Source organism: Sugiyamaella lignohabitans, chromosome A (genome assembly GCF_001640025.1).
Source record: "Sugiyamaella lignohabitans strain CBS 10342 chromosome A, complete sequence".
NCBI classification, from domain to species: domain Eukaryota; kingdom Fungi; phylum Ascomycota; class Dipodascomycetes; order Dipodascales; family Trichomonascaceae; genus Sugiyamaella; species Sugiyamaella lignohabitans.
Genome location: NC_031672.1, coordinates 4950192 through 4974141, shown reverse-complemented (window position 1 = coordinate 4974141; position 23950 = coordinate 4950192). Strand labels below are relative to the sequence as shown.

Sequence of the window (23950 nt, the reverse complement as noted above, 5' to 3'; positions counted from 1 at the left end):
GAATTATCGAAAGGACACTTCCCAAGAACGAGTATATAACTGAGAAGGAGAGAGCGACATAAAGAGGGTGTTTGTTGGTGGACCATTCAGGGTATTCCTTGTTCGACAAATACAACACGAGGAGATTTAATTAAGGATTTCTTGATAAAATATTTGGAAGGGTCATAGTGGTCATCTGATTGACTAGAATCAAAAGTAAACATGGGAAAGTCAATTGATGTTGAAGATGACGAAGTTGTCTATAATTCGACAAACATCCTATTTATGATCTTTAGTACGTTTGCTATCTTCTGGATGGTTCAAGGTGCTGGATTATTCTATTCGGGTTTGACGAGGAGAAAATCAGCTCTAATACAAGCTGTATATTCACTATTGGCACTGGCAATTGTTTCCATACAGTGGTTTTTACTGGGGTACTCATTAGTTTTCAGCGAGTCGTCAGGTCCATTTGTGGGAGGGTTTAAACGAGTCGGACTGCGCCATGCTCTGGGAGACAAGGGACGGTCACAAGTCAATATCGTCCCCGAAGTAGCAAATGCTTTGTTTGGCAGTATGTTCCCAGCAGTTACGGCAGCTTTGACTGTGGGAGCAGTAGCGGATAGAGGAAGAGTCCTACCAGCTGCCATATTTATTTTCATATGGACTACTTTGGTTTATGATCCAATAGCATTTTGGTCTTGGAACAAACAAGGATGGGCCAGAAGAATGGGTTCTTTAGACTATGCCGGAGGTACTATAGTTCACATCACCTCGGGCTTCAGTGCCCTGGCATATTCGCTTGTACTTGGCAAAAGGCTGGGCCATGGTACTGAGCAGTTGAATTACAGGCCCCATAATACGATACTTGTTGTCATCGGTACATCCTTACTTTGGGCAGGATGGTTTGGATTCAATGCGGGGTCAGCTTTTGCTCCTCACACCCAGTCAGTAATTGCAATGTTAAATACCCAGCTGTCAGCTTCGGCTGGTGGCTTGGCATGGGCGTATATGGACTATCGTCTTGACTCGCATTGGTCAATAGTCGGATTTTGTTCAGGAGTTGTATCGGGACTTGTTAGCATTACATCAGGTGCTGGTTATATTCAACCTTGGGCTGCAATCATAGTCGGATGTGCTGGTGGATGTATTTGTAATCTTTCTACGAAAATCAAGTTTTTCCTTGACATTGATGATGCTTTGGACGTTTTTGCAGTTCACGGAGTAGGTGGGCTTATGGGTACCATACTTACTGGAGTTTTTGCTACTACGAGTATTGATGCGGATATCAGAAGTGGTGGTTTGATTGATGGTAAGATATTACTTCTTTTACATCAAACTATTGTAGGATCAGTGACAGGGATTTATGCTTTCTTTATGTCAATCATTGTGTTGGTTTTAATTAAAAGCGCTCCTAACCTGCACCTGAGAGTGAGAGGGGATCAGGAATTGGCTGGTCTCGATCTTACTGAACATGATGAATTTGTTTTTGATCATGAAGAGCTAATATCTCAAATCGAATCTACTTTCCTCTATGCGAATCGAAACGGCTTGGTTGGTTCCACAGGATATTCAGTAGGTGACGACTCCTTACCAACAGCCATGCCTTATCATCGAGCACCCCTCCCTGCCAGTGGAATTTATAAAGCAGCCAATCCACCACATCTAGCTTCTGATGACGATGAAAATGATGAAGAAGACCCATTCAACGGAACTGGCATGTTCCCTGGAATTTCTCCCAGATCACAGCGCACAGACTATACTCCATCAGCAATGAACAATAATCATCAACCACATCCCACCGATGGCTCGCCTTTGCTATCTCACGCCTAATGAAGCTACGACATATAAATCATACGACTATCATCAAGCCTATGAAGTATCCGTAATAAATAATGAAAGACAAATAGTTGAGACCAAACATACGATGTGATCGGCAGGGTCTGCGCGGCTGGCCCAGATTTTTATGCATGATAACTTCTAAATATTCAATTTGAAGTTTGATGTGATCTAGACTTTCAATTGTATTTTATTCATATGAGAAGTTATAGGAGTCTGGCTAGCAGCCTGCCGGCTCTAAGAGCTAGATCAGCTAGGAAACTCTATGTGCCATGGAGACGGGTCGTACTTCATGGCAGACGTGAAATCTCTAGTGTAGAGAGACCGTTAACAGGGGAGAACTCGAACTTAAATAAAACTTCGATCGATCACCACAACGACAAAGCTACGACTGATCAATCAATACGACCCTCTCATTATATGGATAATATAGCCAAAAGATGTTTTGGTTGTGGTACAGCTTTCCATGAACATGTCCCTGACACCCCAGGCTTTAACCCATTCGAAGCTGAGAAAAAGAAGGCCCAAAAAAAGGCAACTATCACATCGATAAAAGTCGAGAAAAGCAGACAAGCAGATGTGTTATTCGAATCGCTAGATGAGGATAAAAAAGAATTTCTACTATCCCAGGGTACTGTTGAAACTGGTATGGGCAGTCCACAGAATGCAGATCCACATGGCCCATCTGTGGCGATTTCGAAAGCCCAAGATAAAGCTGAAAAGAGGTCCAAGATGTCCAAGATCTTTTGCAAATGGTGTAGAGATAGTGTCAATGGTAAAGAGCTCCGACTTTCAGTGGCTGTCGAGAGTAAAAAGCAATTACTCGACCAGATACCCAAAGAAGCTACAATTGTCCATTTATTTGATGCCATGGATTTCCCAACCACTGTGGACTTTGAATTGATGAATATCGCATCAAAGAGACCAGGCCGTATTTTATGGATTATGAATAGAAGCGATCTTATAATGCCAGACAATGAGCGTACTCAAACGAGGCTACTGAAATATGTTCGAGAGGAACTGAATAGAATTGCTGGCGTCCCACCGAACAACGTTATGGCCATATCATCTAACTACAACTGGAATGCTGATGAAGTGTTCTCTCAGTTGTCAAATGACAATTATTTGGTGGGTCATGCCAATACCGGCAAGTCAACTTTAGCATTATATTTATCCTACAAATTTCGACAGCAAGGAAACTCGCGGAAGTTTTGGGGGCTCGGCAGTTGGTCAAATCCGTTTATCACCCAACAGTCTATTACATACCTACTGGAAGGCAACAAGTATTTGACTGATCTACCGTCATATCCTGAACACGCAACGAACAATATACCTGGGGGGCCAATGAGGAAAACTAGAGCGGGTAATATCATTGAAAGTCAGCCGACAGCTACTAATACAGAAACTGGAGTTTATGATTACTTAAAGCCTAATCTAGTGAGAAAACTTACTAATGGACACCGATTGTTACGTACACCTGGGATGTATAACTGTCCTCAGGTGGTTGTATCTACGTTGCCCACTCAATTGATTAGTATTGGTGGGTTAGTGGCCGTCAAGCGGGATTCGCCGATTCACTTGATTTGTTGGTCAATATTCCCTGACAGTAATTACAAAACAAGAGTAGTCTCTTCTTTGGAAAAGATAACTGAAATCAATCAATCAACACAAAAAACACACGAAAGATGGTCGATGGTGAACAAACATCACTCCAACTCACCTTTGAACAAGAAAATGGAAATAAAGTTCGGCGGAGAAGGTGTAAGCTTAGCTATTAGAGGAGTGGGATTATGTCATTTCCATGTTTATGGCCGGATTCCCGAGGATGGTGTTACTATGGAAGTCTATTCTATGGATAATATTAAGATCATGCGTCGAGACGATATCCTACCATTTATCAGAAATCCTAGAAATAGACTTAAAGAACTCAAGGATTCTCGAAGGGAGGCTGCCAGAGACAAATCTGCCCGTGCAAAGAAGAAGTCTGTAGCTAAGAAAAGACAAATAGCTACAGAAAGGATGCAAGTGGTTGACGCCTATGCCGACATGTAATTTAATTTGGAAATATATTCCAAATAATACACGCCAACAGTTACCTTGGATGTATTTTTTATCTCACTCGCCAAGAACCCGAGTTGTATATATATTTAAACTAATTAAAAATGCCCTTTATCATATGGCCATGTTAGGCACTTTTGGCAGGCACTTTTGGCCCAATTCCGTAATGATTAGCGAGGATTTCCAATTATAAATCTTCTTATCTAAGATCCATAGTGAATTAGGTGTTCCATCAAAACCATAGATAAAAAATTTTGTTTACTGTTCGTCACAGAATTATCGCAAGACAGCATACCGGATCAGCTACTTTGGAGATTACATTTAGGTAATAAGCCGCATGGATGGACGACATACATCAGATGCATGGTTATGTGATACTGTTATGCTTATCTTTCTGGAGGCGAACTAAGTTGGATCTAACACACTCGTATTAAGAGAAATAAATGACAGACATACCATTGTGTCAACGGTGTAGACTGCCACTAGTTCCTCATGAGTCGCTTCTAGACCTTCAGCCAGCTCAAGTTGGCCTTCTGACAGATCGCTTAAATACCGACGACAACAGTATCCCCACCAGCAACACTGTAACAGAAAGAAGTTTGAACTCCAACCTTGATATAAATCGTGACGATGTTGCATTTAGTAAACTGCATCCTAATTCAATAGCGAGTGGAACTCCTCGTAGATCTCATGGGGGGTCTAGTCCGGGTGAATCATTTGTTCTCTTAACTGAGAGCCTGTTGGCATCTGGCAATAGTGTTATGTATCCCCTTGACGAGCATGGAGGAATAGGTAGAAATGACCGTAAAACTTTTGCAGAAGGTAGATCCAACGAGTCACCAAAAGAAAACAAAACAAAGGAATCAAGATTCAAGAGGATAATGACGCTTGAAAACCTCTTTCATGAGTTATCTGGGCAGAGTGAAATCGACTATCCAATTTGTATGGATTGCGCAGAACTGATACAAGAACTATTACGACCCCGATACGAAGAAGCATGTAATGAAAGAGATACTTATATTTCATTTCTGAATAAAATCAAGGACGTGCCTGGTGCAGGGTCCGAAGAGGTAGAGGAGATATTACGTGAAATAAAGCATTTAGAAAGGGAAAACGATGAGGCCCTAACCGAGTTGAAAGAAGTTGAAAAGGAACGTGAACATGCCGAAAAAGAGCTAAGAGAACTTGAACAAGAATCAGAATTATTGCTTCTAGAAGAAGAGGAATTCTACAAAGAGCAGAATAGGCTATATAGAGAGTTATCCGACTTTCAACACGAAAAGGAGAGGGTAGATTCGCTGCATAGTTACTACACGACTCGTCTTCAGAAGTTACAAAGGATAAATGTTTATAATGACACATTCTGTATAGGGCATGATGGTTACTTCGGAACAATCAATGGTCTACGGCTTGGTCGACTAAAAAAGCCCAGTGTAGACTGGTCCGAAGTAAACGCTGCATGGGGGCAAACACTTTTATTAATCACGACGGTCATCCACAAACTGAATTTTAAACTTGTCGGATATCGGTTGCGCCCCTTAGGAAGTGTATCGCGAATAGAAAAATTCAAAGTTTTACCGAATGGTGAGACTTCCAAGCCGGAAATATTTGACCTTTACTCTTCCAGTGATTACTCGCTTGAGAGATTTCTGAACCATAACCGGCTCGACTTGGCATTGGTGGAGTTTTTAAATGTTTTAAACCTTGTAGGTAAGTTTGTGGAATCATCTGATCCCGCACTGAAGCTTCCCTATGTTATTGAAAAAGATAAAATAGGTGGGAAAAGTATTCGATTATCTTCAAATAGTAACGAGGTTTGGACCGAGGCTTGTAAGTTTATACTTACAAATGCTAAATGGATCTTGGCTTATGCCAGTACTAGGTAATTTACATAGTAATGCATTGTTCGATGCATATTGACCCTGCAGACCTAATAAAGTACAGATCTTATGCACACATTTATTGTTAGACACATATAATATGCAATACTGTGTACGGCTGGGCATAGATTTCACATTACTAAACGCTCCCCAGGGCCCTGATTGTCGTTCACTTGTGGTCGATTGACTTGGGAATAGGTTATCTCTTGAAGGCAAAATGGACGTAACTAAAAGAGGTTGGTATTCATGAACTAAAGCTTTTTCAATATAGCTACTAACTTTATGTTTAGATGGGCGTAAAGAGCCATTCGATAGGGATAAAGTAAGTGGCAACCTAATTCTTAATCAACTTCTAATTATTAACCATTTTAAGACCACCAGTCGCATTTCGAAATTGACTTATAATCTGGATTCTGAATTTGTGCGGCCTGCCGATGTAGTTGAAAAAGTTGTGGAGGGTCTCTATAATTCAGTGAGCACGTTTGAAATTGATACGTTATTAGCTGAGACAGCGGCATCCATGACTACTATTCACCCTGATTATTCCAGATTGGCAGCTAGAATCTCAATATCAGTGCTCCACAAGCATACAATTTCACAATTCTCAACGAATATTAATAAGATGTACAACTACAAACAAGAAAAAAACAGCCGGGCCACTGCTCTAATCGGCAAAGAAACTTACGAAGCCATTATGGAAAATGCAGATATTTTGGATTCAGCTATAGACTACTCTAGAGATTATGAGTACACTTATTTCGGATTAAAGACGCTCGAAAGATCGTACCTGCTTAAAATGTATGGCAGAGTTATTGAAAGGCCGCAACAGATGTTAATGAGAGTGGCGGTGGGTATTCATGGCAGAGATATAGATAGGGTCATCGAGACATATCAATTAATGTCGGAAAAATATTTCACCCATGCGTCACCAACACTATTCAACTCTGGCACGCCTAATCCTCAATTATCGTCCTGCTTCTTGGTAGCTATGAAAGAGGATTCCATAGAAGGCATTTACGATACCCTAAAAGACTGCGCTATGATCTCAAAAACTGCAGGTGGGATTGGTCTCCACATTCATAATATCCGGTCGACGGGTGCTTACATTGCTGGGAGTAATGGCAGCTCCAATGGAATTGTGCCGATGCTAAGAGTTTTTAACAATACTGCCAGGTATGTAGATCAGGGTGGTAACAAAAGACCAGGTGCTTTTGCTATTTACTTGGAACCTTGGCACAGTGATATATTAGAGTTTTTAGAGTTACGAAAAAATCACGGCAAAGAAGAATTAAGAGCTCGAGACTTGTTTTATGCTCTTTGGATCCCTGATTTGTTCATGAAAAAGGTAAGCAACAACCAAGAATGGTGCTTATTTTCACCTGATGAAGCTCCTGGTTTATCTGACGTCTACGGTGATGAATTCGAAACTTTGTACAAAAGATATGAAAAAGAAAACAGACATGTTCGCAAGGTCAGAGCCCAGAAGCTCTGGTTTGCCATTTTAGAGACTCAAGTCGAGACTGGAACTCCATTCATGCTTTACAAAGATTCCTGTAACAGAAAATCAAATCAAAATAATCTTGGTACGATTAAATCTTCCAATCTATGCACGGAGATTATCCAGTACTCGTCCAAACAGGAGACCGCTGTGTGTAACCTGGCATCCGTAGCGTTACCAAGTTTCGTGCGCTACAAGGAAGGTGGTATAGATGATACAGAGGGCCAGGCGTGGTACGACTTTGAGAAGCTTCATGAGGTGACCAAAGTTATTGTTCGAAACTTGAATCAAATCATTGATATTAACGACTACCCTGTGGAATCTGCTCGAAGATCAAATTTACGACATAGACCCATAGCAGTTGGTGTTCAGGGTCTGGCTGATACTTATATGAAATTGAGAATGCCATTTGATTCTCATGATGCCAGAATATTGAACATTCAAATATTTGAAACTATCTACCACGCAGCTGTTGAGACATCTATAGAGCTTGCGAGGCAGGATGGGCCTTACGAAAGCTACACTGGATCTCTTGCGTCTCAGGGAAAGCTCCAGTTTGATTTATGGGATAAACCAGAAATAAATACTGAGAGCCTATGGGACTGGGATACGTTGAAGCTAGATATGTCCAAAGTAGGATTGAGAAATTCTCTGCTGGTAGCACCAATGCCCACAGCTTCAACATCGCAAATTCTTGGTTTTAATGAATGCTTTGAACCAATCACATCGAATATCTATGCGAGGCGTGTACTTTCTGGTGAATTCCAAGTTGTCAACGAGTACCTAGTGAAGGACCTTGTGCAACTTAGGCTGTGGAATAATGATATCAGGAATATGATTATTAGCGAGGATGGCTCTATTCAAAACATCCCCGAGATTCCCAAGGAGCTGAAAGATATATATAAGACTGCCTGGGAATTGAGCCAAAAGGTTATTATTGACATGGCAGCTGACCGTGGCCGTTATATTGATCAGTCTCAGAGTATGAATATTTTCATGAAAAATCCTACTGCAGGAAAACTCACGAGTATGCATTTTTATGGCTGGAAGAAGGGGTTAAAAACAGGAATGTACTATTTACGAACGAAAGCAGCTTCTGCACCTATTCAGTTCACCGTGGATCAAGAAGTGCTAAAGCGAAAGAAAAACCGAAACAAACCAGAGACAGCTTCAGTTATTTCCACTCTTAAACGTATTAGATATGTAGGCCCGGACCTAGACAACTTGAGATTATCATCCGCTTCTCCATCAACAGTTTCGCGCTCCCCTTCTCCCCAGTCGCTAGGTTCTTCGCCATCTCCTTTCCAGCTATTTCCTAACAAGCCATTGTATGCCGTCTCTCCTAATACAGAAGTGTTCTCCGACAAAGAAGCCAGTGGTAATGGCACCATTGGCGATGAAGAGCCTTTTATCAGTAAACGCAGGCATAGTAGCTCGACCTTGGAGTGCGCTTTAGAAGAAGGCGAGGCCTGTGCCATGTGCGGGGGTTAGTTGAGTCTTCCCATTCTCATTTATTTATTTATTTGCTTATTCACCACTCTTATTTATTAGCATTTTATACCAACTCCACTTTTGTAACAAAGATTAATCAACTGTCCAAAGAATGTCTCGCATTTAATTGATGTCTTGGGTAGGCCATGCAACCGTCGCGATGCATACAAATGTTCATGCGGGACAAAAAGAAAAGTCAATCTCAAAAAGGTACATCTAGTACTAGAACGTGAGTGCCTAAGTAAGAATTTAAGTGTAGTTAACTAGTGATGGTAGTTCCTGCACTAAACAACCGTAGAGAAAACAGTCCTGGGTCTACGGACTTGGAGGTACAGATGGAACCGTTAAGGCAAAATACGCGACGTCTTGGTACGGAACGATATCATGATGAAGAATCTGAGATAGACGATAGACAAGCGCTGGACAGCTCTCGAAGCTCGTTGGACGACAGACTGGATTCAACAGCTCATTTAATAGATGGTAATGAAGATGGATATGGCGATTATGGAAATGATGCCGGTCAAGAAAGATATAATCCGAGGTATCCGGATCTCGGGCCAAGAAGCTATTGGAGAATACTCATGGATGGACCCGAGGTACCCAAAGAACCCCATGTTACCATGATATTTCCTAAGTTACAAACATATCCCAATACAATAGCCAAAATGTTTCCTACATTTGTTAAGAGAACTATTCTGGTTGTTTACCTGTTCATGTGGTCGTTGATATTCATGGTGTTAGCTAACGAATCGATCCTCTCCAGCCCCATGATAGGGGATGAACATGCTGACTTACTCAGATGTAGTGCTGTGCCACAAGTTTGGTATGGTAAAAATGACTGGTGTGGTCTTAATGGTGAAGACTGTTATGGATCTAATACAGGGAAGGTGTTCCGGTTTAAATGCCCTGCCGACTGTATCAAAGAAAGTTGGACTTATAGCGAGACACCCGTGGGAGGTTATGAAAGTGTGTACAGACCTTATGTCATTGGTGGAAACAATACATACCGAGCAGATTCATATGTTTGTGGAGCTGCTGTTCATAGGGGAATTGTTTCAAACCGGGCAGGTGGTTGCGGAATGATCCGGTTTACCGGCCCGAAATTGAACGGGTTTATATCCGAGAAGAGTCATGGCATTGAAAGCATTGGAACTGAGGCAGAATTTCCCGCAAGTTACGAGTTTCTTGATACCAGTGGTTTGTCTCTGTCAGGGTGCTATGACCTGAGAGTAATCATAATCAGCGTGAATATTATTCTCTCGCTTATATTTGGATATTTTGTAAGTCATCCAGGGTTGTTTTTGTATGGCTTGACTATAGCTGGATTTTGGACGGTTATTCTTGCATCCAATCCTCCGCTGGCCGGAGGAGAAGAACTTGCTGATGCTGAGCTTATATCTTTAGGATTTAGACGATTACTACCAGCGCTCTTAAGCACATACGTTATATATGGATTCTCAACCAAGCCTCAATTAAAGGACTTGGAGGCCAACTTCAGCAGAATGGTGTTCTGGGTTTCAGGATTTTGGATTGCCATTTTGGAAAATTATGTTTTTGCAGCATTGCCATTAGACAGACTAACTCCACACGATCTCAACGCTCAACCTGGAGCTTGGCTGGCGCTTATAATCCTGGTGTCAGTAGTTTTATCGATTGCTATTGGCCAGGCTTATGTCATTTGGCGTTTGGGAAAGTTCAAGCCCTATATACAGTATTATCTTTTGGTGATTGCACTACTTATAGCATTATCCTTTGTTCCGAACCAGACTTTGCGAATGCACCATTATATTTGGACATTGATTTTACTTCCCGGAACTGGATTCAAGACCACGCCCAGTCTGTTTTATCAAGGGTTATTGGTTGGCTTATTTGTTAGTGGAGTCGCAAGGTGGGATTTTGATTCCATCTTACAGACATATGAACAATTACGGAGAGGAGCTCCTACTTTCAAAGGTGGGTTTGCCAAGTTCGGCGAACCTGCCATCATAGAGGGAGGTGGGGTGCTGAAAAACATAACTCTCTTATGGCAGAGTCTTTCAGATGCCAGACAATCTGATGAATCTATAGATACAGCCTGGGATGGATACAGTCTGATTATTAACGATGTTGAACGGTATAGGGGTAGGAACAATAGCTTCAACATCACCGACTGGGCCATACAGTCCTTTGGCAATCTAACAGAATCTATCGCATTAACGTACTATGTTAGAGTTGCATTTGCCGAGATAGTTGGTAGTCGTACCGGCGACTATACACGAGCAGGAAAAATTGTTCTAAACACAGGTGAGTGGAAGGTACCTCCTCCTGGAGCCATATAAATTAGTAGGATATATATTATATTTATTTTGATTATAGATTGGCCAAAGAGTAAAAGACCGCTTGTGGGTCATATTAGAACCGATTTTTGAAGCTATGCATGGACTCGGCGGCTATGACGAGTTAATACACGAACAACGCAGGAGACCCTGCGTACGCATGTGACCGCAGATCGGCGTGTGATACCAACTGATAACGCTATCTAGCCCAATAGGGACAAGTGCCCTCCAGCCACCTATTAAGCTCGATCGAGTATAACAGTCTGAGTATAAATCTGATTTGGCTTCTGTAAAGTATAGCGATCTCGTCTGTTTAACAGTTTTGTGGGTTTTCACTTTGTTTGGTAACAGGTAATGTTGGGAAGGCCCTTAGCGTTTAGTGTCGGACTGGCTAGTCTGGCCACTTGTGTCCAGGGCATTGCAATTGATATTGAGGGCTATGGACGTGACCAGCTGGTTTTTGCTCCCGTTACTGGTTTTGAGAGTCCTGTTAGAATCGCGTCAGATCACGAGTCATGTCCCATAGATGCCCCTCTCTCGTGTTCTACAGAGTCTGTTAAAGACAGTTGTTGTTATGAGGGGACAAATGGACTTTTCTTGTCAACACAATTCTGGGATTATTACCCTCCTACTGGCCCTGACGACGTGTTTACACTTCATGGTCTTTGGAATGACAAGTGTAATGGTGGCTACCAGCAGTACTGTAACCCATCATGGGGAATCGACAATGCCACCGAGGTCCTAGAAGAGTTGGGTTACACTGAATTGTTGACCGAAATGAATCGTGTGTGGAAGAATCTATACAAGACGGACGAAGACTTATGGCTCCATGAGTTCAACAAGCATGGAACATGTATGTCTACTGTTAATCCCAAGTGTTATGATGCCAATGCTGAAAGATATCAGTACGTGGGTGATTTTTTCACCACCGCAGTTGAGCTTTTTAAGAAGCTCCCTACTTACGAGTTTTTGGCCGCAGCTGACATTCATCCTTCTACAACTGAGACATACACTCTAGAACAGTTCCAGAATGCATTATCACCTCATGTTGGTGGAGCTTCGGTGTTCCTGCAATGTGATCAACACAATTCCTTGTTAGAAGTTTGGTATTATTTCAAGCTTAAAGGATCAGTAGCTGAAGGAACATTTACTCCTGTGGATGCTATCGCCAAGTACAGCAAATGTCAGGACAAGTTCTATTGGGTACCAAAGGGTACCAAGAGAGGGGGTGGTGGAGGAGGAGGAGGCGGCGGCGGCGGCGGCGGAGGAGGTGGTAGTGGTACTAGAGGATATCTCAAACTAAGTGGTCAAGATGGCTGCCTTATTGGTAATGGTAGATGGTATACCTCGGGAACATGTGCCACCTACACCATAATAAATACTGTCGGAGGCATCAATATCAAGTCATCCAAAGGATATTGTAACATCGTAGATGGCGCTTTCACTTGTAACCAGGCAGTGCCGGCTGGTGACTTCACTCTTGAAGAGAAAAACGTGATTTCTTATGGTGGCGAGACAACCTGGAGCGCATCCAACAGACCTCATGGTACTCAACAGACCAACATCTCACCAGGCGATGATGCAGGTGATATCAGCTTCGAGCTCAAATTTGTTCCTCGCTAGGAAACATGTCTATAGCATTATACTTCATACTTCAATACAGTATACCATTTAGAGAAGATTCCAGTGAGATTTCAGAGCTCTGCTGCTGTGTGTAAACTGATACAAAATATCGAATCTAGGGGAATAAAAAATGTTTGATAATTATTTTATTACATGGGTCATTACGTCGTAGAAAATAAATAAACATCCTCAATGATTATCGAGGTCAGCTTCCTTAATCCTTGCTCTCAAGGTGTCCAGCTTAGCGCGTGATACCAGGAATCTATTCCGGAGTCGTATGGCTGATATGACAGCTAAAATAACTGTTTTAAGTGTAATACGTCCATCGTGACGTTTGGACTGTATGTCAAAGCTATTGTTATCATCTAGAACTGAGGTGTCGTGAATTACAATTGCCCCATTAGAATGAAGCAACTCTAGTCGTTTTCGGCTTGCCTTTTTATACATTGCTAATTCCTGTGACTGCAAGGCTAACATGAACTTCAAATCAGCTCGAGAATTCCGCAGTCGCTCAGCATCGTACCTACGAATATAAAGCTCCTGAATCATTGTAATATCATGATCATTCACCTGATTCGTAGATACAAGCTGGGAACGGGAAAGCTGATCTTGAAGGTTGTGTATCTGAAGCTCAGCTGAACGAAGACTGTCTTGCAACTCTCGCACTTTTCTATCAGTCGTGCTAACACGTCCACTATTCTCACTCTTCTCTTGGATATTGATAGAATGATCCTTGGTCATTAAAAGCAAACAATTGTGTAATTGCTGCTGGATCTCGCTATTCTCAAGAGATTCAAGGTTGGAGACAAGCCCGGAGAGTGTTTTATAAAGTGATTGAGTGTCAATAGAATCAACTGGGACTGGGTTGGTCTCATACTTTTCGGCTGTATTAGGCTCGTGCTTAAATCTGACAACCTTTGAAGGCCCAGGATGTATCAGAGGGAGGGTTGAGAGTTCGACTTGTTCACTGGCAGATGAAAAGGGGTCTTCATCAAGATCGAGTCGCATGAAAGCTGGAACTGGTTGAGTATCTGCAGCGACTTTATTAGAGGCAGAATTCACCAGAGGGTATAAGCGAGGGGACGCTGAGATGGGTATGTTTGTGGCCGTTTTACTAGGTGCAGGCTTTTGTTCCTGAACATTGGACCTTAGTCTCACAAATTGAGCATAACGAGGGAAAAAGCTAGGTTTTGAAGACTCCAAGTTTTCCTTCCCTGCTAGAGCGTGATTTAATTCTGTCTGATTGGTATTGAGTTCAAGGATTGGAGGTGGTGCCAATGATTCGACGTGCTTATTATCGCTTCTTGTTTCCTGAATAGTATCCTTCTTTGGCGACTTGATAGGACTAATATCTTCGAACATTGAGTAAATTACAGTTGATGGAGAAAGCGATTTGCTCTCCCTGTCAAATGTGGTTCCCATCTGATTCGTTCCCAACTGATTCGCAACCGGCGATCGAGTATCTACAGCATCTTTTTTTCTTAAATTTAAAGCTGGCAATAAAGCGAGTTTTTTACGACTTTGCAAATAAGCAGCTTCTATTACCTCCAACGACTTCGTATCTTCAGCGCCAAGTACTTCTTTTAATTCCTTAAGACGGCCATCTGAGGTTTTTAGGGACTGACGAACAGCTTCCAACTGCCCAGTCAGCTCATCGGTTGACGAGTTGGACCACTGTTCATTAAGGTCGAAAAGTCTGATTTTTGCATTGAAATTGTTGTCCTTAATAAGACTAGCCAAACTATCCGTCTTTTCAGGAGGTGCCATTTCAGCTTGGTCCTAAATTCTGTTCACTCTATAGCTGTAGTAACATTTGATGCTGATACGCGTTACCGTGACGCGTTAGGGTAGGACACATTGCGTCAACCTTATCTTATCTTTTCAACCATTTCTGGTCATGCAACCTTGTTCTTTATATTGAATAAGGAAGAAACCGGAATCGGCGATTCAATTAACCGAAATCCAGAGGATATTTGTCCCGAAACTTTAATTTTGGGCCTGTGAAACTGTCCACATAAAATCGCATTGCTCTATTTTAGTCTATTACATTCCCTATTTAGTCTCATTGCCTGCACTTGATTTAACCAATATCGCACGACTCCCAGTTTTTTCCGTGTATAGGTTGAACGTGCTGTTTTACTCATTTAGTGTTTTCTACTAAGGTATTAGTCTGCTCAAAACGGGATTTTTAGGTCCACCGTTTTTTTTACTTAGCGGCCTGTGTTTATTTCCAATAAATTAGCCGAATGTTACAGTAGTACTACTTAGTACTACTAAAGCAAAGCAAACTTTTAGTGATCTATAGGGAAGCAACAATTATGGTAGGTTTGATCACGGGGTTGGTTTACACACGCATCTTCCCACGCATGAATTTATGATTGCTGACGGTCAAGAATGCTAAACAGACATGCAGAATATTGTACATCGATGAGGCATGGAAGCTTAGTTGCAGCCTTCTTATCTTTTGATGGTCGTGTGTACATCGAGCCGTAGCGCAATAAATCGGTTGGTGTACTTAAGAACTGACGTCAGTTACGTCAGAAGATCGAAACCAGCTGCAAAACTGTCTGCTAGAAAGGGCGCCCAATTTTACCTGCCTCCCCAGAGTATTCAAGAGCGCCAGTGCTAAACTCATTTAGTAGTTGTACATTTATTGTAAATGGCAAAAGATACCCCATCAGTAATGCTCTGTGGACATGCTATCAAGGTTCCGGGTAATATTATCTTGGCACACGAAGGGTACATGATCTACTCTAGTTGAACTATAAACAACAACTGTTGATTCAAAGAGGCCCCTTAATGATATTTGCACCAACCGTGCACTAATTTAAATTTTATAAATCGAATCGTTTCTAAATACAAGCTAGCACTTCTGAGTTTGAATAAGATTAAACAAGCTCAAATACTCTGAATTCGTAGCGCTATAGCTCTTAAAGAACCAGCACCCAGTAAGCTCAGCTAAATTAGTGAGCCGCAAAAAAATAAAAAAGCCGTCAGTCTAGGTCTCAGCAAGAAAATGATACGATTGCAGCTATTTGCTGTAGTCCGGCGGCCATCACAGTCTATACCTTGTTTCATCTATGTGACTTTTCATATTCGTGTTTCAGGTTATATGGAAAATTACGAACAAACTTTAAAATAATTGTTAACATATTCTTTTGGCTATCGGCGTTGCATAAGTGGATTTATCCTAAATTATTGTGTGGGGGAATTTGTCCCGATTAATCTGGGTTAGGCTTGAGGCGCACAAACCATACAGCAAGTCCCATCTCTGCGATGACGTCAGCTCATAAGGAGCAAGAGACTCCGTTTTTAGATTACTGACTGACTTAACATTCGACAAAGTTGACCCAGAATCGTTTCGCTAACTTAAGTAGTTCAACTTCGGTAAACCTTTTCGCTTGCTTATTTTTACAAAAATTTTAGTAAACGTTTGCTTATCGGACTTAGAGGAGGTTGACCTATAGCAACATTTGTCAAGGGCATTTTGGGGATCTGTGTGACGAATCTAAGAGGAAAGTATCACGCGCTCCTTATATATAATCAAACTTTTTTGATTCGATAGTTTTCTATCTTTCGTATAGGTTAACTTCTGTTTGCTTGTACTTGACAAACCTGTGATTTTGGTCTAAGCCACTGCGCCACATATAAGCCGAGCAGTGTACTCTATTTTAAGAAGCGCTAGATTCAGCTATTCATAGCACATAGTGGCTGTTTTATACGGGTTTTGCAAATTAAAGGTCTATGCTAATCAAACAAAAGCCTCTTTTCCTTAGCTAAGTCAACACAGGCTTTCTATCAATAGAAACGAAGCGTATTATATTGTTGTCGACAACCACTGTGAAAGCTCGAGATATATGCTCAATTAATTGGCTGACAATATCGATACCAGAAAAATAAGACGAAGGTTTTTTGTCTACGCCTCTCGCTAATACATTATCCACAACTTTTGAAAACTTTACCTATCAGGAACTCCCTTTGGTATATTGTTTGGATTTTTAGGATATCAAGAATATTCCATTAGTTTTCTCGGGCTCCATTATTTCCAGATCACACTTACGGTCAGTTGGCTAGATATTAGCTGTTGATATGTAAGTTTACTTCACAAATCTGTGGTAAAATTATTTTCCGCCCTGGAAAGGTTCTAGTGTTAGTACGATATTTACCTCAGTTACCAATACTAACGGAATTCTAGTGAGACTCACATGTCGGTGAATTTACCCAAGTCATCATGCCCAGCGACTTCAATTGACCTTTATTCAATGCATAGTTCTCCCATTATTCGACCAAGTTCTAAATCACCTGGTGTTAAAGTTGCTCCTGTTAGCATAGGTGCACCTGCAATAGCCGAAACTGCTAATTATCTAGAAGGGCTCAGTGTGTCAGCCAAAGAAGACAATCCTGTGATGCCACCTAGTTCGTCATATTTTTCAGCAGCGGCAGCATTTTCTGGTCCACCGGCCTCAACTGCCGGTTTAATTCCCGTACTTGCAGATTCAACCAGCTATAATAATTTCCAAACGCACCCTCCAACTCCTGATTCGGTAAGTTCTGGCCCTTCATCCCCACAAATTAGTAGAAACACCACCAAGCCTGAGTTAAGTCCCTTGAATTCCAGAAATGACACTCCTTCTAATAGTACACCAAGCATACCTATGAGTATAGCTTCTGCCACTGCTGTTCCTTGCAGTATAGTTTCAGGGCACACTTTGAAAACCCCTACATCTTCAGCTACATCTATAGGCGCCCCTTTGGACTCAACTCCTCTGAAGCAACAATCACCACTGCCTTATATAGCCAAGAAGAAGCATCGCCCTCCAGAGCTTGACTTTTCGCAAAAGTTGACTAAAGATGGACTTTTACGTGCTCCTGCGAGCGCTAGGAATGCTTCTCCAAATGTAATGAGTGGGCACTTTCATGGACCAAATACGTTGGAACATAAAAGAAGCGCTGACTCTCTACTCAGAAAATTTCGGTCTCCATCACTTCCCTCCAATGTTGTGCAGGTGGGTGGACCGTTGGTAGAGCTTCCATCATTTATAAAGCCCATTTCTGCAGCGGAAGTGCATGATCTCCTGTCTGGATACATGAGCAACAAACAGGATTCCTCGAGCTTGTCTGATAACCACGAGAAGCTTACTAGAAATTCATTCGAGTCTGGACTGTCAACACCTGCTGGTGCTAGTAATCGATCATCTGCATCGTCCGTCTCTTCCTCTTCTACTTTTTCATCAGGAAACTTTGCTGAAGATGGTTTGTCAGTTAAGCCTGATGATCCAATATCGCCACGTAAGACTCCGGAAAGGATACATGCCTTACCCGAAGATGATGCTATATCTTTTCTTTATGACAAGTCAATTCTGGATGATGTATTTATTGTTGATACCCGCCCATTTGCATACTTCACGTCGAGTCGCATTCCCAATGCAACTCATGTTTGCATCCCATCAACTTTATTGAAGCGGCCAGCTTTTACAGTCGCTCGTTTTGCTGAGTGCATGGCTCCTGAACAGAGGCCCAAACTTGCAAAGCTGGCAAACTATAAGCACATCATAGTATACGATCAGTCCACCTATGATGCAATGGGAACGTCGTCTATGACTCTGATGTATACTTTGCTAAAACTAGGAAGAGCAGAAGAAATCAAAGGAAGGATTTGTTATCTACAAGGGGGGATGTCGGAATTTGAACGCAAATTTCCGTCTTTCATCGACAGGTCTGCCCCTGTAGCATATGACTCCTGTTCGGGTGAATCGCCTGCCAAAGCAGCAAACCTTAACCTTGGGAACGCAATGAATATGAGTCCATTTGGTAATGTGCCCTCTACAAGTTCGTCAATGTCATCCATGGCTGTTTCTGCTTCGAATGCATCACCACAGTCAAGGCTTCAAAAGACGGTGACGCCACGTATTGCTCTCCCCCCTGTTCTTACTGGATTCAGTTTGCCAGCTGAATGTAAAGAGATGACAACAGCAAATACAGGATTTATGTCTCTCGACAGTTACTATTATACTGATGACGCTGTTCCAGTTGGTTTACCTACAAGCCTTTCAACTAAGAAAATTGAAGAAAGATTTCCTGAGTGGATAAAGCCAATTACTGAGAGCAGTGGATCTAAGTTAGTAGCTCGGCGGTTCTATGAAATCGAACAATCAGAGAGGACTAGACTACAATCTGCGTTTAGTAGGGATAGAGCTTTCAGTACGCCATCTCTGCACGATAGTGATGGCAATGTACAATACAGTGTAACAGCCGGTGTTAAATATGGCTACAAGAACCGTTATCATAATATCTGGCCCTATGATCATGCTCGAGTCATTCTTCCGATACCCGACTCAAGTTGTGATTATATAAATGCGAGCTACATCTCTACTGATTGGTCTACTAAACGTTACATAGCCACTCAGGCTCCCCTACCAGAAACCATTGCTGATTTTTGGTCTGTTGTATGGGATGAAAACATTCCGATAATCGTAATGCTTACGGCTGAATACGAAGGTGGTCAATTGAAATGTCATCAATATTGGAAAGATGCTATCTTAGGAAATCGATTTCAATTGACAAAGACTGATGAAAAATCGGTGCCATTATCGTCTAATCGCGGTTCATATGTGACCGTCCGAAGGTTCCGATTAGTTAATATCAGTACGTCGGTTGGTCATGATGTGGTGCAAATTCATTATACAGAGTGGCCAGATTTAGGTGCTCCTGCAAGTGCTGAGGACTTATTATCGTTATGCTCATTGAAAAATAGCCTCATGAAAGATTGGAAATATCACCATCCTGAATTGACGTCGAAAAAAGAGCCATCAGTCATTGTACATTGTAGTGCGGGATGTGGGAGAACTGGGACATTCTGCACAGTAGACTCTGTGATTGATATCTTATCTACCCAAAAGAGTAACCCCCAGTCCAGTCTTCCAAGGGGCAATGATGTCGAGGAAGATCTTATTTATAAAGTGGTGAATGATTTTAGATGCCAGAGGAAATCTATGGTACAGAGTTTGCGACAATACGCTATCTGTTACGAGAGCGCTATTCTTTGGTGTTCCCGCGAGCTCTAAGTTTAAAATTATGCAATGCTTACTATTTATTAGACTTATTTATTATTTATATCAATAAAAATTTACACTCAACGCTCTAGAATGGAGTTTATAGCTGCCAGGACTTTTGCATCCATTGCCTCGATGTATAAACGATGCTCTGGTGGTAAGTCACTCAACCTGTGTAGTGTTGATTTTATGGCGTCAAGTGCTGAAATACTGTGGACAGGATCCCTAGATGATGAAAGTAGCTTTAAACGTTTCTGTTCTGGAGAAGGCTCATCACCAGGATGAACGTATTCAAACGCACCGTAGTACGCTTCTGAATCTCCACCTACTTCGTTAACCTCATCTAAAAGTTGACTCCATATATCAACCAATTGCGGTAACTTGGAAAGAACCATCGGATTACCAGTGGATGCCAAAGAAGCAAGTCCTAGCCCATTCAGCTTACGATCACGCGGATGTCCCATGTGGTCGAACTTTGTAATCCATAAATTGAGTATTTTATCACTTTCGCCAGTGGAATCAATTAGTTCCAAAAATAGCGATGAATTTTGAAATGCCATTCTCGAAAATACGCTTAAAATTTGAGTCACCGTGATCATGGTAACCACCCCATCATCGAACAGAACCTTGAGAATATCTGCGAACAGATGTGTGTCGAAAAATGGCCGGACGTAATCCACCAGCGGTAATACCAAAGAAATCAGTCCTACTATTTCAATAAGTTTTGTAAATGAGTTCTGATCAATGGCTGAGATATATGAAGCAAAAATTGAGCATAGCTTGGAGTTGAATTCATTTGTAAGCACAGTTTGTGGAGCCAGAATTATATAACTCCTAAGTATATCCAAAACAGAGGCAAATTCTTCCCCCTTTTCTAAGGATGTTAACAGATCTGGTAATAAAGAAAACAATTCATTACTTGGTTCTCCAGCATTTTCTAATAGAGCTTTCCAAAGTGGCAAAGCATCTTCCAACAAATATGCGTTTAGTGGGCTTGAGGGGTCTATTGAAGCACGAATAGCTGGTATTGCCATTGGATAACAGCTTGTAGATTTCTCCTTGGCAGCAGCAATAATATTTGTTAGAGTCTGAAGAATGACTCCATTAATGATATAGTTATCAGTTGAGTCCTCCCAGAGTGGGGGTAGAAGCCGCAAAACTCCATCTATGTAAGGCACGACAACCGATCCTAATTGATCAAACATGACTGACAAGGCACTGAGAAGAATATTCTTAGCCTCTATATGCTCCAGAATTCCACAAAGTTCAAATATGGCCGTAAACACTTCTTCAGTAAAAGGGGCAAAAGAATCAGGTTTGAACTCGTAATTATCCACACAATATCGCAAAGATTGAATCGCATAAAGACGTACAACCAAATCATTTAAAGGATTACTCTTGTCCAGAAATCCTGACAATATCTTGTATACATCCACAAGTATTCCCTGGTCGGTTATCAGATAAATCCATTCTGGGAAAACTAGACATAGTCTTCTCCGGATAATCCTGTACTGGTCCGGTGAGGTCACAAGGGCTTGTGGTGCTAATATTGTCCTGAACATCGATACAAAATCACACACGTCTCCGAAACTGCCACTACCATTTTCAAACGCCTGTAGTGCAGTGTCTTTAATTAAAACTGCATCTAGACTATCATCTTCAATAGTCAAAGTGCGCTCTATAAAATGCAGCACTTGACCAGTTAAATCATCTTTGTATGCCATCAGCATTGTCTGGTAAAGTCCAACTGCAATCGGCCTAATTTTCGTTGGAGAAACTACCATTTCAGATTCATCAATAAAGAATTCTTCCGGGTCAGACGACCAATTTTCAAGATCCGTGTAGCTTAATCTGAAATACCAACGGAGAACTGTATCCAACAAATTAGAAAGGAGGTCTTTCGTTAAAATATGAGATTTCAGCAGAGTTCGAGCTTCGTTAGCTTCGAATCTGTCCTGCTCAGTTCTCCCACGAACGCTTGTCGCAGGTGATTTATCTGCTATCTTGATCATTCCCTGTAGTAGTTCGAGACCCTGTACGACAACTCTCTCATACATCTCTTTCGAACTTCCATCATCATTATCATCGTCAGCTTGAGGTCGATATAAGAAAGGTGCCTTAGAAATGATCACAGATAAATAGATCTCCAAAACTTGAGCAGACTTGTCAGCCAGAACAAATGAGGAAGCTTGTTTGTCGTACAATCGTAAAAATAATTTTCCCAATTGTTTAATAAGCTTAGCTAACAATTCATTAAATAATTGATGTGATGGTGAGTCGTATAACTCGAGGAACAATCTTAAATGTTCCTGAGCGGTGCCGAAGAATGATACTGTATCTTCTGTCCGGTTAATATAATCATGTCCGTCATACATCAATCGACTTAATACTTTCAATGCTAGGTAACTGACTTCCATTTTAGCTATATCAAATTCTCTAGGTGATGCCTTCCACTCATTAACAAGTGAGATATAAATTGGCGATACTTTTCTGAGCAAATCCGTTGCTCGCTCTTGCATGGCTGGCTTACTTCTACCAAATTTCACAGATGCGAGTACTTTCAATACTTGATTGAGAATGTATAAAGTGTTATAAAGCTTAACCAGATTTTGTTCATTAATCGCTTCCATTAATATGCTGCTAAGTTGGTCAAATAAGTCTGGCCACTCTCGAGGAAAGTCAATCCTCGCGATCTGTGAAACTGTCGTAGCATTCTGCATCAAAAGCTGTCTGTTCGGCTCCGAAAGATTGATGAAAAGTCTATTACGTATTTCAGATTTCTCGGCATCACTAATATGATCTTTCGCTGTTTTTCTCCAATGTGTTTGAGTACCATTTTTTAATAGAATTATGCTCAGCCAACGCCTTGACTGATCATGGGCCCTGTCTATGTACACATTTTGCAAGGCCGCATAATAGCCTGGAGCGGTCTGCAATTCCTGGAGCAGCTTCTCGCCAGACTCGCGTGTAGCAGTATCCGTTTGGGAACTTGCTGCATCTAAAGCAGATAACAAGTTATCCAATGTCAGCTCAGGTGCCATATCTTGTTCAGTTGATGGCTATCGATCAAGCGCAATAGATTTTTATGCTATCATTTACGCTGATGCGGCTACTCAGGGGTAATGCATGCATGGCCAAATCCATAAATAAACCATTGGAAGATAATATTAATACAACCACTATTACAAATGTTCATTATAGCATATTCCTGAGCCAATTCTAAATGCCAGAGCTTACCCAGCGGTTTGATTCATTCCCATCTTCCCAGTCTCGTTCTATATATCCTAGCTCTTTTTTCACTCTAATTACTTCCTTATGATCACCAGTATTCTTCCCTAAGTTGTCACTCAGCTTAATCGCAGGATGTCCATTTACAGACGAAATTTTGATTACAATATTCAGGGGTTTTGACTTCCCTGAAGGGGGTGTCAAAGTTCTAAAATCATTTGTGAAAAATGTCCCTACTCCAAATGAAGCAATCAATCCATTCTCTTCAGCAACCTTCTTATACTGTATGCATTTTTCAATATCTAGACTGTCGCTGTAGACAATACGTTTAGTTCCTTTCTGACAACCAAGATTTGCATAGTGTTCACCCAAAAGCTTAGTATAGGTAGCAGGATCCCCAGAATCTTGACGAACTCCTAAATAGATATCAGAATAAGGAGGAACAAGATCTATATGTTAGTGTTATAAACTTTAATTATGCCGCACCTACGACATATGATTCTAGAATCCCATACTTACGTTTCAAGAAATCATCCGATCCAAAAGTGTCAGTCAGAGCAACTCCAGCATTTTCATTACCGTGCGTCTTGACCCAGAGTTCCATTGCCGTTTTGTTGGCACTTTTGTAATCTTGTGTGTATGCAGCGATACCCATCATCCACTCATGGGCGACAGTTCCAATAGGCTTTAGCCCATATAAATGCGCAAAATGGACGTTCGACGTTCCCGTAAAGAGCTGAGAGGCTGACGTCTGCTTCGAACCTTTTACGATACCCTCAATTACCAATTGCTGTGTTTTGTAAGATCGACGTCGACGGGTTCCAAACTCTGAAAAAGGGCATTGTGCCTCAATTAGCGCTTTGGCCTTTTCAGAAGCAAGTTCCACCTGTCCATCGTAACTCCAGTCTGTATCGACAAATTTAAAAAAAGCTTCTGATACAAGCGCCAAAAGTGGGATCTCATATAAGATAGTGTCGACCCATTTACCAG

The 23950-nt window shown here is 41.5% G+C and overlaps 8 protein-coding genes across 8 annotated transcripts; 7 read left to right on the top strand and 1 right to left on the bottom strand.

The window, feature by feature from the left end:
- Positions 1-201: 201 nt before the first annotated feature.
- Positions 202-1809, top strand: MEP3 (ammonium permease MEP3; the record flags this gene model as incomplete). Its single annotated transcript, XM_018878514.1, has 1 exon — positions 202-1809. The coding sequence occupies one exon, from the start codon at positions 202-204 to the stop codon at positions 1807-1809; it is 1608 nt and encodes a 535-aa protein (XP_018735810.1).
- A 426-nt stretch (positions 1810-2235) lies between these two features.
- GEP3 (Gep3p) lies at positions 2236-3867 on the top strand (the record flags this gene model as incomplete). Its single annotated transcript, XM_018878513.1, has 1 exon — positions 2236-3867. The coding sequence occupies one exon, from the start codon at positions 2236-2238 to the stop codon at positions 3865-3867; it is 1632 nt and encodes a 543-aa protein (XP_018735809.1).
- Positions 3868-4316: 449 nt separating this feature from the next.
- VPS30 (Vps30p) lies at positions 4317-5759 on the top strand (the record flags this gene model as incomplete). The annotated part of the gene is made up of 1 exon (XM_018878512.1): positions 4317-5759. One exon carries the CDS (start codon positions 4317-4319, stop codon positions 5757-5759), a length of 1443 nt encoding a protein of 480 aa, XP_018735808.1.
- Positions 5760-6375: 616 nt separating this feature from the next.
- On the top strand, positions 6376-8742 carry RNR1 (ribonucleotide-diphosphate reductase subunit RNR1; the record flags this gene model as incomplete). The annotated part of the gene is made up of 1 exon (XM_018878511.1): positions 6376-8742. The coding sequence occupies one exon, from the start codon at positions 6376-6378 to the stop codon at positions 8740-8742; it is 2367 nt and encodes a 788-aa protein (XP_018735807.1).
- Positions 8743-9077: 335 nt separating this feature from the next.
- Positions 9078-11060, top strand: AWJ20_1615 (uncharacterized protein; the record flags this gene model as incomplete). Its single annotated transcript, XM_018878510.1, has 1 exon — positions 9078-11060. The coding sequence occupies one exon, from the start codon at positions 9078-9080 to the stop codon at positions 11058-11060; it is 1983 nt and encodes a 660-aa protein (XP_018735806.1).
- A 351-nt stretch (positions 11061-11411) lies between these two features.
- On the top strand, positions 11412-12680 carry RNY1 (Rny1p; the record flags this gene model as incomplete). The annotated part of the gene is made up of 1 exon (XM_018878509.1): positions 11412-12680. The coding sequence occupies one exon, from the start codon at positions 11412-11414 to the stop codon at positions 12678-12680; it is 1269 nt and encodes a 422-aa protein (XP_018735805.1).
- Positions 12681-16885: 4205 nt separating this feature from the next.
- PTP2 (tyrosine protein phosphatase PTP2) lies at positions 16886-19744 on the top strand (the record flags this gene model as incomplete). The annotated part of the gene is made up of 1 exon (XM_018878508.1): positions 16886-19744. The coding sequence occupies one exon, from the start codon at positions 16886-16888 to the stop codon at positions 19742-19744; it is 2859 nt and encodes a 952-aa protein (XP_018735804.1).
- Positions 19745-19812: 68 nt separating this feature from the next.
- Positions 19813-22773, bottom strand: KAP120 (Kap120p; the record flags this gene model as incomplete). The annotated part of the gene is made up of 1 exon (XM_018878507.1): positions 19813-22773. One exon carries the CDS (start codon positions 22771-22773, stop codon positions 19813-19815), a length of 2961 nt encoding a protein of 986 aa, XP_018735803.1.
- Between the last annotated feature and the right edge of the window lie 1177 nt (positions 22774-23950).